Here is a 16,216-nt window from a genome sequence, read left to right on the forward strand (position 1 = left end):
ATGATCCTTGAGCACAAAAACGGTCAGAGCCAACCACCTCAAAGACCCTTCTTGTCCCGTGTGCCGCTCCCCCAGCGGACACAGAAGAGGCCAAGCAGGACAGCGTGCACCAAGTGATTTAATCTCGTCTGACTCATGAAACCTCCCCCTTTAGCAACGCACACAGGGCTTAGACTTGAAACCAGCAGAACGTGCAATTAACAGCAACTATGCGCTCAACTATTAGTGATGAACTGGCACAGATTTCCTTTCCTGGGCTTTGATCCGTGCCTGGATTAATTAACAACAGATAATGTTCTGCCTCCAAAAATTCTCAATGGGGGTTAGTGTTTCTCCATTCCTTTACTAGGACGTGGAGAAAAACAGGCAGAAAAAAAGAAAAAGCTATCTGTTTTGGCAGGTTGTCCTATTTTCTGAAAATAGCATCTTGTAATCCACCCTCTAACCCGTCTATGACATGCTTGAGCAAAATCTGCAACACCCACGCACGTGCTTGCAAAAATGCAAAGATCCATTATCCTTTCATTGGGCTTTATTTCCCCCTCACTTGTTTCTGGTAGTCAAACTGTCAATGGGATTTACCGCCTGCAAAGCAATGAGAGAAACACACCACTGGCAGTTAGTTCCTGCAGGTAGCGCTCATGGAGGAATTTGTTGTGAAATGTTTATCTTGGCTGATAATCTCCAAAATGAGGGGAAAAAAGAAATTTCAAGATACAGTAGCGAAATGCTGAAATGCACAGGGCCCCTTAGCAAGTCAAACTGCTCTGTCAAGGCACAAGAACATGACAGAGTTTTCGTCTTCCTTCCTCTGGGATACAAAATAAAGGCTTTTCTTTTAGTTATTCCTGGAAACAACACGGCTCCCTCGTTTCAGAGGACTATGCTGATGTGCTTTCACACCGGTGTCTCCAGCCAGCCAGTCCATGGGCAAATGGCCCTTCTAGAGGTGCTGAATATGGATTTTCCATAGGTTTAGTGGAAGAACACTAATAAATGGGAGCCTTTCCTCTGACAGCAGGGCTCATCATTCCCGTAAGACTTACCTAAGAAAGATTACCTACATGGAGAAAAATACTTTAAAAGTGACCTTTAATAGGTGAAAAGTAGAAACCTGCCTGAGAAAGAAAGGTCTTTTCTTTAATGAAATCGAGGTCCATTGACTCTTCCAATACTCTTCACAGCCTGTTTTCCAGGAGGAAGCAACACACACAGTGTTCCTCACTGCAAAGACCATTTCCCCCAGTGCTGGGCATCCCTGCATGTTCAGTGCTAAATTTGACTATCTGCCAAGGACCGGGCTCCCTTCCAGCCTTGGAGAGCTTGGATGGAGCTGAGCTCTGTGGCTTTCTCCTCCTCCCCACCCCAGATCTGCTCTCCAAGGACAGACTCCTGATGGGAGGGGGAAAGAACCCTGCAGCAATGAAGCCACACTACAAGCTCTCATACATACCATGAACTCTTGCAGAGGGAGCCACTGCTAAATAGTTGCCCTCGGTCCACATTTTTTGCTAATTATAACCATTACGCAGTAATTCCCATAGGATCTGAATCTTTGCACACAAGCATCCTCAAGCTGTTGAAGTCAGTCTCTTTTTGAGGCAACCAGCCTGTTAATACTGCATTTCATCTGCTTGAAGTCATTAATGCTGAAGCCCTCTCCAGCCCTTCAAAGTACAATAGCTGACACTTTAATAGAGCCCTGGGCAGCTGCAGGGAAGTGATGGGCTTGGCCCAGGAGCAGGACAGCAGGTACCACAGAGGCGACTGCTCCCTGGCCCTTTTGCACCTGCGATGTTCTGGCAAAACCAGTTTTCCACTCCTTTGGTAGCAGTGACAAGACTGTTTCTCCCCTCAAACTTGCTCTCTGACAGCTCTTTTCCCAAGATGAAGAATTTACCATTTACTTGAGCGTTCCCGTCCCCCACCTTTCTCACTGCCCAGCTGCCACGATGCCCATCCCAGTGCAGCATATGACACAGCCGTTAGAACCTGAGGTGCTCATCAATATTTCCTAACTGTCCCAGCAATTCTCTGTACCTCACTTTACCAGCCCCTAAACACAATATCCCCTCCAGACTCTCCAGCATCCAAAGGTGCCTTCAGTACCCTCCTTTCCTTGTTCTCCTCCCCTTCCAGAGCAGCAGCACATTAATTTGTACCACATATCTATCCCTATGAAATCAGTTGATTTTTCTCTGGAGGTAGGAAACAAAAATATAATTCTCCAGCTGATTCAGCAATCCAAGCTTGGTCTTTTGCTTCTTTGCTTTCTAGTTTGCCGATCAAAGAATATTTGAAAGTATTTCACTTTGAATTTCTGTCTTCTCAATAAAATCTCTCAGCTTCTTCCAAAAAACATCCCAAAGCCCATATGTCTCTAGAATTATTCAACACTACCAGTAGTTTCACACAAATACATACTTCATCTTGCAAACATTTATTCCTAACTCCTGTCCAGGACATTTGAACATCCTCAAGATCTCCACTTTGTCACAGCTGCCTTCAGCAGCTTACACCTATCCAAATGCATGTCCAGAGCAGCATCACCAAAAAACCCCAGAAGGTGCTGCTGGGAAGCTGACTAGGAAAGCTGTAGTAACCTATACTGTGTTTTGGTTTATGTCCGGTCAAAATAACTGAAAATATTTCCCCCCTTTCACATTTTCAATTTCTTAACTTGTCAGGTTCCCAGCCCTCACTCGCACATAGCTGTTGTGCAAACATTTGGCCAATACTATTTTCCTACAGGACTGCTTTTAATAGGACAAGCTGTCAGCCACAGTTGCTGTCTCAACACACCACATTGCATGTGGCGTGCTGGGAGAGGTGGTAATTCTCCCAGCTCAGAGCAGGCATGCTGCAATGCCTACCCAGACCATCGCAACACGCACATCCTCTGCTCCATCCCTCTCCACCTCACATTTCTTCTCCATTAACACAGCAAGTCAGAGACCCTCCATGGTGCTCAGGTCTCCAGGAAGAGAAGCTATAAAACCCTTTTGAGGATGGGGTCTAAAGACATTGGAATAGGGACAACCTCAGGGTGGTGGGGAGAGGACACCAGTGCCACATCCATAGCTTGGGAGCCCTCTCGCAGGACTCGCTCCCAGTGACTGTGTTCACAAAGCTCTTGGAAATCAGCCTGCGCAAGAGCTTCGTCACATTCCCGGAGGAAGAAACATCCCGGACGCGTGCCAGCTGTAGCAATGAACCTCCCAGACTGTGCACGTAACAGTAACGCCAACCCTAGTACTCTGCCGTAACACCAAAAAAGAAATAAAACGGCTCATTATAGAACACACGCCGTCGGGAGCACTTGGAAAGCTGAGTGGGTGATCCCAACCCCACTTCCAAGCCTACATCCAGACCCAGATTTATCTCCTGAGTTATTTTCACAGCTCTTCTCGGAAACACACACTTTTCCTTGCTGTGCAAACTGAGCACAGCACTCAAAGACATGCTCCACTGGTCTTTACAAACCCAAATATCTTCTCAGATTAGGCACTTACATTGCTCACAGTACAGATCGGTGGCATTGCTCTCCAATTTTGCTTCACTGAGCTATTTTCTTGGGGTGAACTGCTTCCTAGTCACTAGGAAGCTTAGCTGCTATCTCTGAAGGAAGATAACCCTTGATTATCTTTTAAAAAGTCATCATGTTTGTGGAACAATGCAAGTTAGGAGGCCTGGAAATGCCACAGGCATGTCTTTGCATTGCCACACACACACAACTGTCCAACACTACTCAGTCCCACCACGAGATGCCGACTGTACCCATAGCTCTGGTGCCCCTCCTGCTGCCCTCTCCTCTAGAGAGACATGGGAATCAGCTTCCAAACTAACAAGCCTCTGTTCGAGTAGAACAAAAGCATCCATCTGGAGAAAAGTTTAGATCTCTAGATCTAAACATCTAGAGATATAAGCAAAAGAAAGCACAAAGCAAAGACCTAAACCAGTCATTGAATCTAATAAGAATGTTTTTTGGAAAGTGGGTGTACCAAATCCCTGGGCAGTTGCCTTTGTGTGGAGCACCCCACCAACACGCTCTGCTGCTGCTTGCATTGCTTCAGAGCGTTCACACCACCTCCAACCCACCTCGCCTTCCACAATCATATGGGCTGCAAACTCCACATAAAATCAATCCAAATTCTTGGGCATCACCTGATGCATGCATAGAACCACCTGAAAGCATAAATCCTTTGCCCTGTGAGAAGCAGGGCTCACATACAGTTTAATCTAGGTCTATAAACCTTGAAAGCAGTGATATCACCTCCAGGACTAGCTGAGATAAATGCAAGAGCAATTACAGAAGATGCAGCAACATTTATTCCTTTGTATTGTATTTTAACATTAACTTTGTATTTTAACTATATTTTTCACAACTATATTGTCCTAAGGTACTTAACACCATCAAATTAAGTTCTCTGTAGAGTTTTAAGGCATGACTCCAATGAAACTCCCAAAGTACTGGGAGGTCTGCGGGTCTGCTGACGGACCTGCCAACAAGCTGCCAGCACCTTCACTGAATAACCCATGAAGTGTTGCTTCTGGGAACCCAGACAGGACAGTGAGACATACCTCACTGAGTGGGGCTGTGCTGGATGGGGTTGGATGCTCACCCTCTCCAGAGCCTATTGAATAAGAAGAAATATTGCATGAAACTCTTCGGCAAATAAATTCACGTGGAAGCCAGGTATGGGAGGAGACCAAAGACATCTCACTTATCCAGTTCCCTACGGTCCTGGGGAAACCTTCAGGGCTGTTGCACAGAGAACACAGATTTGGGAGCAGAGGAAAGGGGAAGGACGTGTGTTTGATTGTTCCCTAGCTGGGTCATCACACGGTATCTGGGGCGTGGGATCAAATGCCAAACAAAGCAGAGCCAAAAGGCTTCTGCTTTAGTTGCTTCTGTACTGGCAGCATGAAAACGTGCAAAAAGAAATTTGCAAGGGAAGTTGTAAAAAGCCTGACTTTTAGAAAAAGCCTTTGTGGCAGGCACAGATAAAACACCATCACGGCACAATACCGCAGAGACTATTCATGAATATATATTAAAAATTCAAATTGGGAAAAAGCTGCATACATTAACAAATCCAAAAGTGACTTCCACTTTACAGTCTTTATGAAGCAAAATAAGCCAATACCATCCAAATTCATCAAGAATCCAACTGCTTTGAGTGCCAAAAGAAAAGCTTCTACAATTTAACAAAGATTTTAAGAAGCAGTGTTTTAGCTTCTGTGCAGCAGAGACCATCTCCAAGAAGTTGCTACCTCTTTCCTTCCCCATTGACTTCCCAATCTGCTGTGTGCCCATGAGTTCTGTGTTCATGCAACATTTGTGCATGGGCATTTGTAACAGAAGACAACAGCTGCTCAGTCTGAAGAGTTGCAAAGCAAGACAAGTCTCCTCTGTGGCCCTGGTTCAGCACTCAAGGATGTGTTTGCTTCAAGTCTTAAGGGATTAAAAACTATAAAGTAGAACACTGAGGATAGCAGCAACTGAGAAGACCTCAACATCTGGAGAAGTCGTCTTGTCTGCAGAGCTGCCGTCCCATGACAAGCATATTGGCTGGAGCAATCAGCCTCTCCCAGGTTGTGCAAAGGACTGGAGACTTCAGTTTTACACATACTGGCAGCCAGACCTCCTTCTCTGACCTAACTCAAGCAGTGCATCATTGCGCACAGTCCAACACACCAGTAGCATGAATGAGCAAAGACTTTGCTACTTCTCCAGCCACCCTTGGGCTGTGGCTTCTTGGCTGTGTACAAAATAGTTTGGTACAGAAGCTGAGCCATTCACATCAGCTAGCAAGTTGTGGGGACAGTGGACAATCTCTTCCTTCATATGACACAGTGCATCGGTTCTGCTAAGGACCACCTGCACAAGGTCAGCCTCAAAGAGAAGGTGAAGATGTGGCTGTATCAGATTTCTGGTGGTTTTCTATAGATGTCATGCAGGAACAAAGCGTCAAGTGGCTGGCAGCATCTCCCAGACCCTCACTGCTGGGAGGAGGGTCCTTCCATTTATCCACAGTGCGAACAAAAGTGCAAACCAGCAGTAATAACCGTTCTTTGGCCAGGTTGCCAATCTTGAAGATTTCTACAAAGTGGGTTTTGAAGACTGTAATTGGGGTCAGGAAGAGGCACTCAAAACTAGAAAAGCCACAAAGTCATCCTTATTTTTATCTGTTTTAATCAAACCAGCAAAGACTTCAAACTCACTAACAACAGGAATTAAACTGTACATTGCACTCACAGATAACCACTACTGCAGACCACAGCTGTCCAAGTACAAAAGCACAGACATTTTCTCCCATTCTACCACCCTCTTGGTCTGAAAAAACATCCCACAGGACACACAGGAGCAGAGAGAAAAACCAAAGACAGTATTCCCAGAGCCAGTGTGGTTCTTGAAGACCCATGGCCACTGGAGAACATTGATTTGCAGATTTTAATTAGTTCAGTAGTGTGTAGCCAGGCACAAGTAAACAAAAATCATATCAGGGCTCTGAACTACGGCATTCACTCTCTAATAACTAGATCTAGCTACAAAAATGTGAAATGTTCTTTCCTATTAAAAACTCTGTTCATTCAAAGCTGAAAAGAAATGTATTTATTCTGCAGACCTGGATCACCTTTTCCCTGGCCCAGGAGACAACGTAAGAGCAAACAGCTCTGACTAAGCCAATAGCTCATTGATTAGAGCACTCAGCTTGGCTATGAAAGCTCCATGTTCAGGTTGTTCGTGAACTTGCTTCAGTACAGAAACTTGATCAAGGTCTCTGATGCCTTCACTGCCAGGGAAGCCATGTGCTGAGGCTATACTTTAAATAGCTCAGAAAGTTCTTGCATTCATGTCACTAAGGAATAAAATCTTTTTACTGGGTTTCTATCGGAAAAAAAAAGGTTCTGAAAAAATGGAACTGCAATTTTCTGGACAGCCCTATAAATTGCCAGAATGTATGAATCACAACTAAGAAAAAAGTCTCTATTTCCCAATTAAAAATACATCTTAATGCTTCCATCTGCTCTGCACCATTAGGTCACATTAAATACAAAGAGACTTTGTGAAAGTGTCACAATTAAAGATATCTCTATCTTGAAGGATTTATCTCCTGAATTTTGCTCAGCAGCATGCAACGTTAGACTCCTCACTTGCATCATTTTCAGTTTCCACTAACAGTAGTTAAAACCTAGAAGTCCTTGTTAGGCAAATCTATTCAACAAAGGCTGAAATTGGGTATAAAAAGCACTGCTGAGATCAGGGTTTGAAACTGTTGTGGAAGAAGATAATTAAAGCCATGACTGAGCCCTTAGTGTCCATCCAAAAGGGTCAGTTTACATAATCAGGGTATTGATGAAAAACTCCAGCTTTGCTGATGAATTATTGAACGCTTTTCCTTCCCAGTTCAGATGTTAACCCCAGATCTGCAGTGCTAGATGAGGTGGTCACAAATTGGCAAGAAAAGGGACTAAATCGATGCAGCTTTCACAGACTGATCGACTGCAGAGCCAGAAGGGACCACTGTGACCACACAGCTTGTGCTTTTCGCCGCTGAACTTCACCAGATCATCCCTGCAACTCTCATTTGTGCAAAAGCACAGCTTTTCAAAAGCCACCAAACTTCGATCTAAGGAGTTCTGGGATGGAGATTTCTCACTTCATTAAGGTAGAATGGATCATGCAGAGTTTAACCAGCACCTCTCACCTTCCTGCAAGCTCTGCCAAATCCACCTGGGAACTGGGGCATCTACATTTTGGCACAGAGCACACCTGAAGCTAGTGCAACTTCTGCCGGCTTGCTTTTGCTTCTGTCTACCCACAGAAGTGTTATGAGGCCACAATTTGCCATTGCAGAAGAGGCATCTTCTGTGTGATGAACACATGCAAAATAAAGCAAGAAGCTTAGAGACTTTAACTAACCAGATGACTCTATTTCTTCCTGTCTCCCACCCTCAACTGGTAGAGCAGTTCCTGGTCTCTCAGGCATAATAGGCATTTATAATCTTTTGGCCAAAATGTTTTCCACTGATTTCTGAAGCAAGATTTACTACAAATGGGTAAAAAAAAAAAAACAAAAAACCTAGTAAATGTGCTAGTATTAACAGAGGCTTTCTCCAAAGAAAGATAGTTGCAAAGCACAGAGTTAGCTATTTTCTCCTTAATTATCATCTGTAGCTTCTAAGTAGGCAATTTAGATCCAGCTGTCATATTTCAAACGAAAGACTAGCCTACCCATCGCATGCAGATGAGCCGCACACTTTAAAGTGTGCTCAATGGGAATGTCTTTATTCAAATGAGATGTTTAGAGTGAATGAAAAGCTCTCATAAAATACAATTTCCTTTTCCTGCAGAAGTAAAGCTTACTTCAAGAGACAGTTTTACTAGCACACTGGAAAGATACTAATAGGTGATTTAAAATAAAATGGAAAACAACATTTGTTTTGCTCCTTGCTGTGACAAAGGTGCACAGACATATTCTTTCTTCAGGCTCACATCAGCACCACCAGGCAATCCCATTCTATCCCACTAGTAACTGTGGCTCAATTCACCTGCCACCTAGGCATATACTCACTTTAACCATTGGCTTAGGTGAGATCACATTTAAAATTTAATCATATGGTCCTCTGGCTGATATTTTCCAAGCAGCTTGCAGGATGAACACCACAAGAAAAGGCAAGATACACTCTACATGAATTCCTATGCAGTGTTTAACTTGGGGATACTCTGTGTATGTAAGATGAGCTAAAGCACCCCCAAAAGCTAAAGGCAAAGAGATTTTAGTTCAGGATCTGCCTCAAGACATAACAGATGGCACAGTTATGGGATTGTATTGAAATGTTCCTCCCTTCCCAGGACCCTGTAGACTCGGACAGCCCAACCCCTCTGCTCTTGGTGCTCACCCCTGCCAGAGTTCCTATGCAGCATCACCCTACAGCCAGGGTCTGAGCAAGGCATTCCTCCCTCGGCCAGGACAGGGGCTTGCAGAAATGAGAGAACCACAAAGCAGCAGGTGATGATATCATCTATTAAATCTCTCTGGCTGCCAGTGTGCTGCCTGTTGGTGCAGCACAGCATCATGAGAGCATTCCTGCTATGCAAAGATTAATTTAAATCAGTAACTGAAGTCCAGACATTTCAGCGCAACTCTGACAGTTACAAGAAAAAACAATAAGTTTGTGACACGAACAATTACATAGCAAAAATCTTCAGTACAGACTTGGTAAGTCAAGCCTGACAACTGAGCTGGCAATGAAAATAGTTTACTTTTAGAAGGATTGGTTATAAAACACCTTAAAATGATGAATACCAGCAACAAATATGTGCATGGCAGGTATACTATTCAACCACTTACTACCAAAGTAAAACCAATGAATAGCAAAATACATGATAAAAATGTTGCTGGGATCAGAAGAAAATAAACAAACAAATAGGACCTTCACCAAGACCCTCGCTACAGAAAAGAATATTGCTTCAGGGCACTTGGATGAGTGACAAATTTGATCTGAAAGGGTGATGGACTGCAAGAGTAACAAGTAATTCCAAAATGCTGATTTTTTTTTTTTTTCCTCCCACTCAAAGAATCATTACTCGGGTGAGGGTCAGGTTGATGAACATCCTAATGTGTGCCAAATTTGCAATAGATACTGTACCAAGCACTGATCTCAATGCTCAGAAAAACTGCTAGTGTGGGACCAGAGAAGTTTTTTTCCATATATGAACTTGTAAAATTTTTGAAATACATATACAAGTATCCAGAAGAAAGGCTGGTTTGTATTTTAAAGCATGAAGAGGTAAAGAAATCCTTTGTGATAAAACTAGACGCAGGCAGAAGAAATCAGAGAAAACTTCAGGGAATTATTTGAAATGGCCTTATAAAGATCAGCTTGGACCTGGAACACTCTGGCAGGATACGTAGAAAAGCATGGCAGAGCTCCAGGAGATGCTGCTGGGGGTGGTATTAGGGTTTGGACTACAGGGTCATGGCTCTGGGTTGCAGGAAGCTTAAATGACTTGGTGTAGTTGTAGATGGGAAAAGCATCCACCTCACCTCCTATTCCAGGAGAGATGGTGGAGCCAGATTTGGGTTCAATCACTCAGCAGTGATGCTGGAGAGAACCCCTCTATGATTACTGCACCCCAGCAGCATGAGCCCAGAGCAGGAGCCCCGGCACTGGGTACCCCTCAGACAGGGGGTGGCTTTGCCTGCCCATACTCCTGCCACACGACAGCACCACACAGGTACCCACCACATGGGCTTTTCTCTGGAGACATTGTTTCTCCCAGCTGTGCATAAGCACCACTTCACCAGATTGCTTCTCTAGTGATTAATGTACTTCTCTATATTTCCTCACTTCTCCCTTTTCAAAGGGCAAACGAATCCAGGTCTAGAAATAAACTGGGAAGACAATGGGATTCCAGCAGAAATGAGAAGCAACCACCTTGTGCAGGAGCTTTCTTTGGGGGTTTTCTTGGTGCTCCACAAGTTCCTGCAGCCAGAGTTACAACAGCAGTAATATAATGCAGGAGCCAAGCACAACTATCATCTTACCATAACTTTAAACTAATATTAATTCTTTCTTGATCTTTGTTAGCTGTACCCTTCAAAACTCCCTGTCTGCTGGAACTAATGACTTCTCTTGAATTCATTTATATTGTTTGCTGGAGACTTTTGCAACTTGTGGGTTGGAGCTGAGAAAAATCTCAAAATCTCAGTAAAGAGGGTACAGAGGTTCCTTTTGGTTTGCAGGAGCATCTGGAGCTACCTGCTGTGGAGAGCAATGCTTCTTCAGTACGTTCAGGACTGGTCTGGGGATACATGAATCACTAGTTTTAAGTCACCTTGGCAATCAGTATGTCCTAGCCACACATCTCCAGACCCCATCAGCACTGGTTTTGCCCTCCTTTTCTTTAACTAAGGTGATGAGCCTCAGAAGGATGTGGTCACAAGTGAGATGTCCCTCGTTTCAGTCTGCAAAACTCCCTCCTTGTTCTTATCTTGTTTTAATGGCAACATTTTCAGGCTTCTTCAATCTCGTTTCCAAAACATCCAAGTCCTCTTGCTTTGCCAAGCTGTACTGTTGAGCCTTACAATTGTGTTTACTTGCTTCAAGCTCTTGACACTTACTTACACATCAACTAGCCAAGGTCTAGCAGTTCAACTTCCAGGAGAAGAAAAAAAAACCTCGGACTCACAGCAACAGGAACGAAAGCAGCTGGTAGCACGGCTGCGTGCCTTTCTTCATTAAGTCATGCTGGAAGGCGCAGCTCAAAAAGCAGCACCCAAGTATTCGACTGCTTCAGTGTCATTGCTGACAGCCACAACAGCACTGCCGTGTCAGATGCTCCGCAGCATCTCTCCTTCCACCTACACCTCCCCCAGCTGTCAGCCAATAATCAGAACACTGAAGGCATTTGAAAGGAAGATGCCATGTGAATACGGACTTATTAAAACCTGGATGCAAGACAATTGGTTGGAGATTCATCCTACCTACACAAGGCCTACATGCCCATGCAGACAGATAAGCTTCAGGATCACAGTCTTGATGAGGGAGCCTGTACTTAAAATGTGTCTGCTTTTTTCAAGGGTATCAACTGCTCAAATATGAGATACTGCCTTTCCCAACTAAGCTCACTTCTGGTTTTAGAGCATTTCCTCTCCATTTTGCAGAAGGAGCACTGGAGAGAAGCACAAGTGCAAATTGATGAGGAAGTCATGGGAATATTTAGAATAAACAGTAAAATGACACCCAGTTCCACAGGTAGCACCAGGTTATCTTTTCCAGGCACACAGGTGCTACACCCCACGCAGTCGGTACACCTTTGGAGACATTTTGCACGCGCCTCAGTTTGCACACAAAGTTTTGAATTGTACCAAAACTGAGCATCTTCATGCTTCTCCCAAAACACCAGCCAGCTAAGCATCATCTCCCTTCTCACCTGCAAATTACAGGTATATTTGTACCAGGTGGCCAGCCATCCCATCATACATGCCATGCACTATCTGTGCATGCTGAGCAGCTGGGAGCCACCAGACAGCTCGAGGGCCAGCTATAGCCTCAGCTGGATCCCTTCTGCAAAGAAACTGGAATGTTACAACTACCCAGCAATTATTTCCAGTTTTCTAATAAGGAAGACTGGGAAATTGTAGATCCAGCAGCATCCTTCTAGAAGCAATGGATGACGTGCCTGGTAAAACACCAGGAGACACTTGATGGCTACTTCTCTCCATTTTATTAACTTTTTATATAAAGTACTATTTTATAATCATGCAAATTAAAAGCACTTTACTGTAGGGTGTATTCTGTAATGAATGCTGGAGAAATGACCTATTTGGAAGAGAATCACATTACAAATTCACATAACTCAATTTTCAGGATCTATCTCATGCATACTAAGCAGAAATGAAAGAAAATGCAGACAAGTTCAAGACAAAAAACAAACATTTGTAATACCAGGAAATGTGCCTCTTCCGAGTAATAAATGTGTGTCAAGGAAGAACAACAGTTCAAGGAATCAAATTCAGTTTCCACTGTTTGGAAGCTGCTATATTTAGAACATGTTAAAGAAGTAGATGCTATTACATCTGGTCTGTGCATAGCAATCATAAGCAAAACAGTGTGTGATTTCCCAAGGAAGCAAAATAATTTTAGAGTCATAGCATACTAGACTTGAGACTGGATTATGCATTCTTTTCTTAATCATCTCAATTCCTTAAAGAAATCGCTTTTACAGAAGTGAAAGGTTTCTAGAGTGGACTTGACGTCTTTAAAAACAGAAGACTGTGGATGTTCTTTTGAAGCAGGGTCCTAAACGGCATGAACATTTTTATATAAATATATATTAACCTCACCACAGCTTTCAGACATACTTAAACAACATAAAATCTGTTTTCCTGAGTTACTAGGTTCCAAGGTTTAAAGTATTCAGGCACCAAGAGATGCAGACAGGCAATTATTAAAATTTTCAAAGGCACTTCAAAGTTATGGTTCCAACTTCTTTTGTCTTTTGCTCCCCCTTCCCCACGACGTACCTATTCCAGATCCTTGCTACTCCAGCGGTTGGGAACCCTCCCTCATTTCCAGCTTAGTTAATGGCTACACCACAGTTAATGGATACTTTATGCCCATTTTTTCCCTTGGGCCAATGTGTTTTTCTTCTTTTTCCTTGCCTGCTGTTTCCCACCCCCTGAGCTGTCCTGGCTTTTATGGGGTTCTGCCTGCCCACAACTGCTCTCTCCTCCTCTGCCAAGCTCCCATTCCCCAACGGTTCCCACAGCCCCATCCGCACCAGGTCTAGCCAAACTCATTCCTCCTGCACACCCGGAGCCTAAACAACACTGTGAGGAGAATTCAGGAGCTCCAGACTGGTGCTTAATCAAAAGCTGCTATAAATGATGGGAAACCCCACTGAAAATGAGCTTTGCATCAGCCCCCGGGCGCCTGCCTCCCTGCAAACGAACCGCCACGAGCCAAAGCGGGTTACCTGAAGGGGTAGGCAAAGGCTATGTCAATGTTGAGGTCACTCTCTGACTTGTTTGCACAGTCCACACTGAGGCGCAGTCCTCCAGAGTACCCACCGCATGTTGCAAATGCAAAGATTGCAAAAAGCTGTCAAAAACAAACAACATTTTTATTTTACTTCGTTTCAGCAACCACCACAAGCAGATCCATCCAGCAGCTCTCGCTGCAGCACCAGCCCCCTTGGGTCAGGTTATCCATCACTCCATGCGTTCAAGGCATTGCCATTTATGACTCCTGCACCCCTCCCGAAACCAAACACAAAGAACAGCAAAACGTGAAGCTCTGTTGCCACACGCAGACAGAAACGTCACCATTTGTCTGTGCCAGGCATCTCAGGCCTCCCCTCCTCTCTTGAACCCCATTTGGGATTCACAACCCATCATCCCACTGGCAGGCAAGCTTGGACAAGAAGAGAAGGATGAATATTGACTGAGCATAATGAGTCAGTCTTAACCCAAATAAAACATTGGCAGAAGTATTGATAAGAAGCAACCAGGAGTAGCAATAATAGATCAAGACAGTTCATGTGGCCACCATCCCATTACTTGGAGAAACACAGAATCATGCTGCCTCTCTTCCGTTTCAGGTATGACTTGGAAAAAAACCACAATAATTTTCTGATTATTTTTCCTAAATCACTTCTATAACCCAAGATGAATACAGAGATGCAGTAAACTGACACTTAGCAAAACAGGGAAAAAAAGTAATCAAGACTTAGGATAAACTCAGGTAAATCAGACAGGAACAAAGAGCTCAGGCAGTTCTGATGCAAACCCATACCACACTTTAATCTTCCAGGAGAAAAAGGTGAAGGAGAGAGTGTGTAGGCCAAAGATAGCATTTACATTTATATCAAGGGTTCAAACACAGTAACTGGAAGCAGGCATGGGTGTCTTAAAACATCATTGATGCAGGCTTCCTTGGAAGACCCTGAGCAGAAATGGGGACAGTTTATTTATGCAGTTGCAATCTAAATTAAAAGACAGGTTTGATTTTGTTGATTACAGCACTGTAGCTCTGAAGTAGCTCCATCAGCTTTAACAATTACTCTAAGATCTACAGTGGGGCAGATATGGGAAATGAGAAATAAACACCTGATCCAAGTCACAATTAAACCAGCTAAAAGTCAGCAATCCAGAGGAAACAAACAGTGCACACATCTGGAAAAGAAAACATGTTCTCAGACACCAAAAAAATTATACAGTAAGCAGACGTAATGGCAAAATAAAGGATTGAGTGATTCAGTAAAAGCAATGTGGAAATATAATAAATAGAAAAAAAAAGACCTAGCCTTGCTGCACAAGACTCTGCAAAACACACCATTAATCTTAGTTCTCCCAATTCACTGCACAAGCAAAGCCAGACGTTTCAGCAGCATTCTTGGACTTCAGCTTTGTGTTTGCATCTTTTCCCCAGACACTGCCAGGTTACAGGAGTGACTCCTGAGCATTGAGGCAGGGAGACCCTTCCCGGCTGCAGGGTGATGTGCTGAGCACGATGGAGCACAGAGAATAACGGAGAATAACGCAAATTCCCACCCTGCTACTCACTTCCAGTGTAACCAGGGCGTATCACATATCTAACAGTGATAGATTTGCAAAGGTATTTAGGTGCCCAATGATAAGGAAAGTTAATAAAAACTTTGATTGAATCAATTCTTCATGCTGAGCTCGTTAAAAAAAAGGAAAGCTGAACTTGACTGTGAATTGACTTAAGTATGTGTCATGAAATAAATGTTTCTACTATAACTTGAATAGTGTTCCTTCATCCTAAATGAGACACTTCCCCTGTAAATACAAGAAATTGCTGCCCTTACATGTAGCCCAGCACTTAAAAATCAGTATTAATCATGTCAGTTTAATTTGTGAGGTGATGTCAGAAAACAATATATTAAGGTGAACAGGAGAGATTAGTGCTGACCTGCTTTCTGGCCTAATTAATGGAGTTGCAAATGCAAGTGTTTTGCACATACATAGGGAGGCACAAAGATTAACGCAGCAACATATAAAGAGGGAACTGAAGGGCTGTGGTGTGAGATGGACCTGCCATAAAGGAAAAGCCATCACCTCTCAACTACAGCTCTCAGCATGGGGACAAGCAGAGGGCAGATATAAATTTGAAATGCATTGCCTTTAATTGAGCACCAGAAATCAGCCTAAATGTGTGCCATCATGTTTATCCACCAAGACCATGGAGTCATGCCCAAAACCACAGCTCAGGCTATTCCTTCTCAGACAGGATCTCCTCCACAGTTCCTAGTTCTTCATCTCCCTATCAAGAGCATCTTTGACAGCAGACTCAGGCACCTGAAGTCTCAGTCCCTCAGACAGTTCAGATCCAGCCTTCACTCACTCTTTAGCCCCATGTTCATCTCTCAGTCAGAAGCTTTCCAGATGTTTTCACTCGTCCAGCAAACCCTTCAGCCCCCTTCCTCTCCAGCCACAACCCACCAGGGCTACCCACCAGTTTCCATCCTCGCTCAGCACACACTTTGCTACAAACACCCAGGCAACATCCACAAGGCAGGTGGGAAGGGAAAAAGGAGCCAGCTGGAGATTTTTATACTGAATTTCAGCAAGGCCTCAGCCAACCTGAGCCTGGCTCTCTGCCCTGGCTGGATCAGATGCTGCTAACGGCTGGGATTGCCCAGCTGCCAGTAACGCCCGGCCAGTCCCCACAGCTGTGCGCC

General features: G+C 44.0%; 1 protein-coding gene across 1 annotated transcript in view; it reads right to left on the minus strand.

Moving 5' to 3' along the window:
- SYNPR (synaptoporin) overlaps positions 1 to 16,216 on the minus strand; it is a 105,550-nt gene that overhangs the window by 14,866 nt on the left and 74,468 nt on the right. The window contains exon 3 of the mRNA XM_086619064.1: positions 13,490 to 13,614. Coding sequence (XP_086475190.1) covers positions 13,490 to 13,614 — 125 coding nt within the window. The remainder of the gene's footprint in view (positions 1 to 13,489; positions 13,615 to 16,216) is intronic.

The sequence above is a fragment of the Tauraco erythrolophus genome, chromosome 12 (genome assembly GCF_009769465.1).
Source record: "Tauraco erythrolophus isolate bTauEry1 chromosome 12, bTauEry1.pri, whole genome shotgun sequence".
Taxonomy (NCBI): domain Eukaryota; kingdom Metazoa; phylum Chordata; class Aves; order Musophagiformes; family Musophagidae; genus Tauraco; species Tauraco erythrolophus.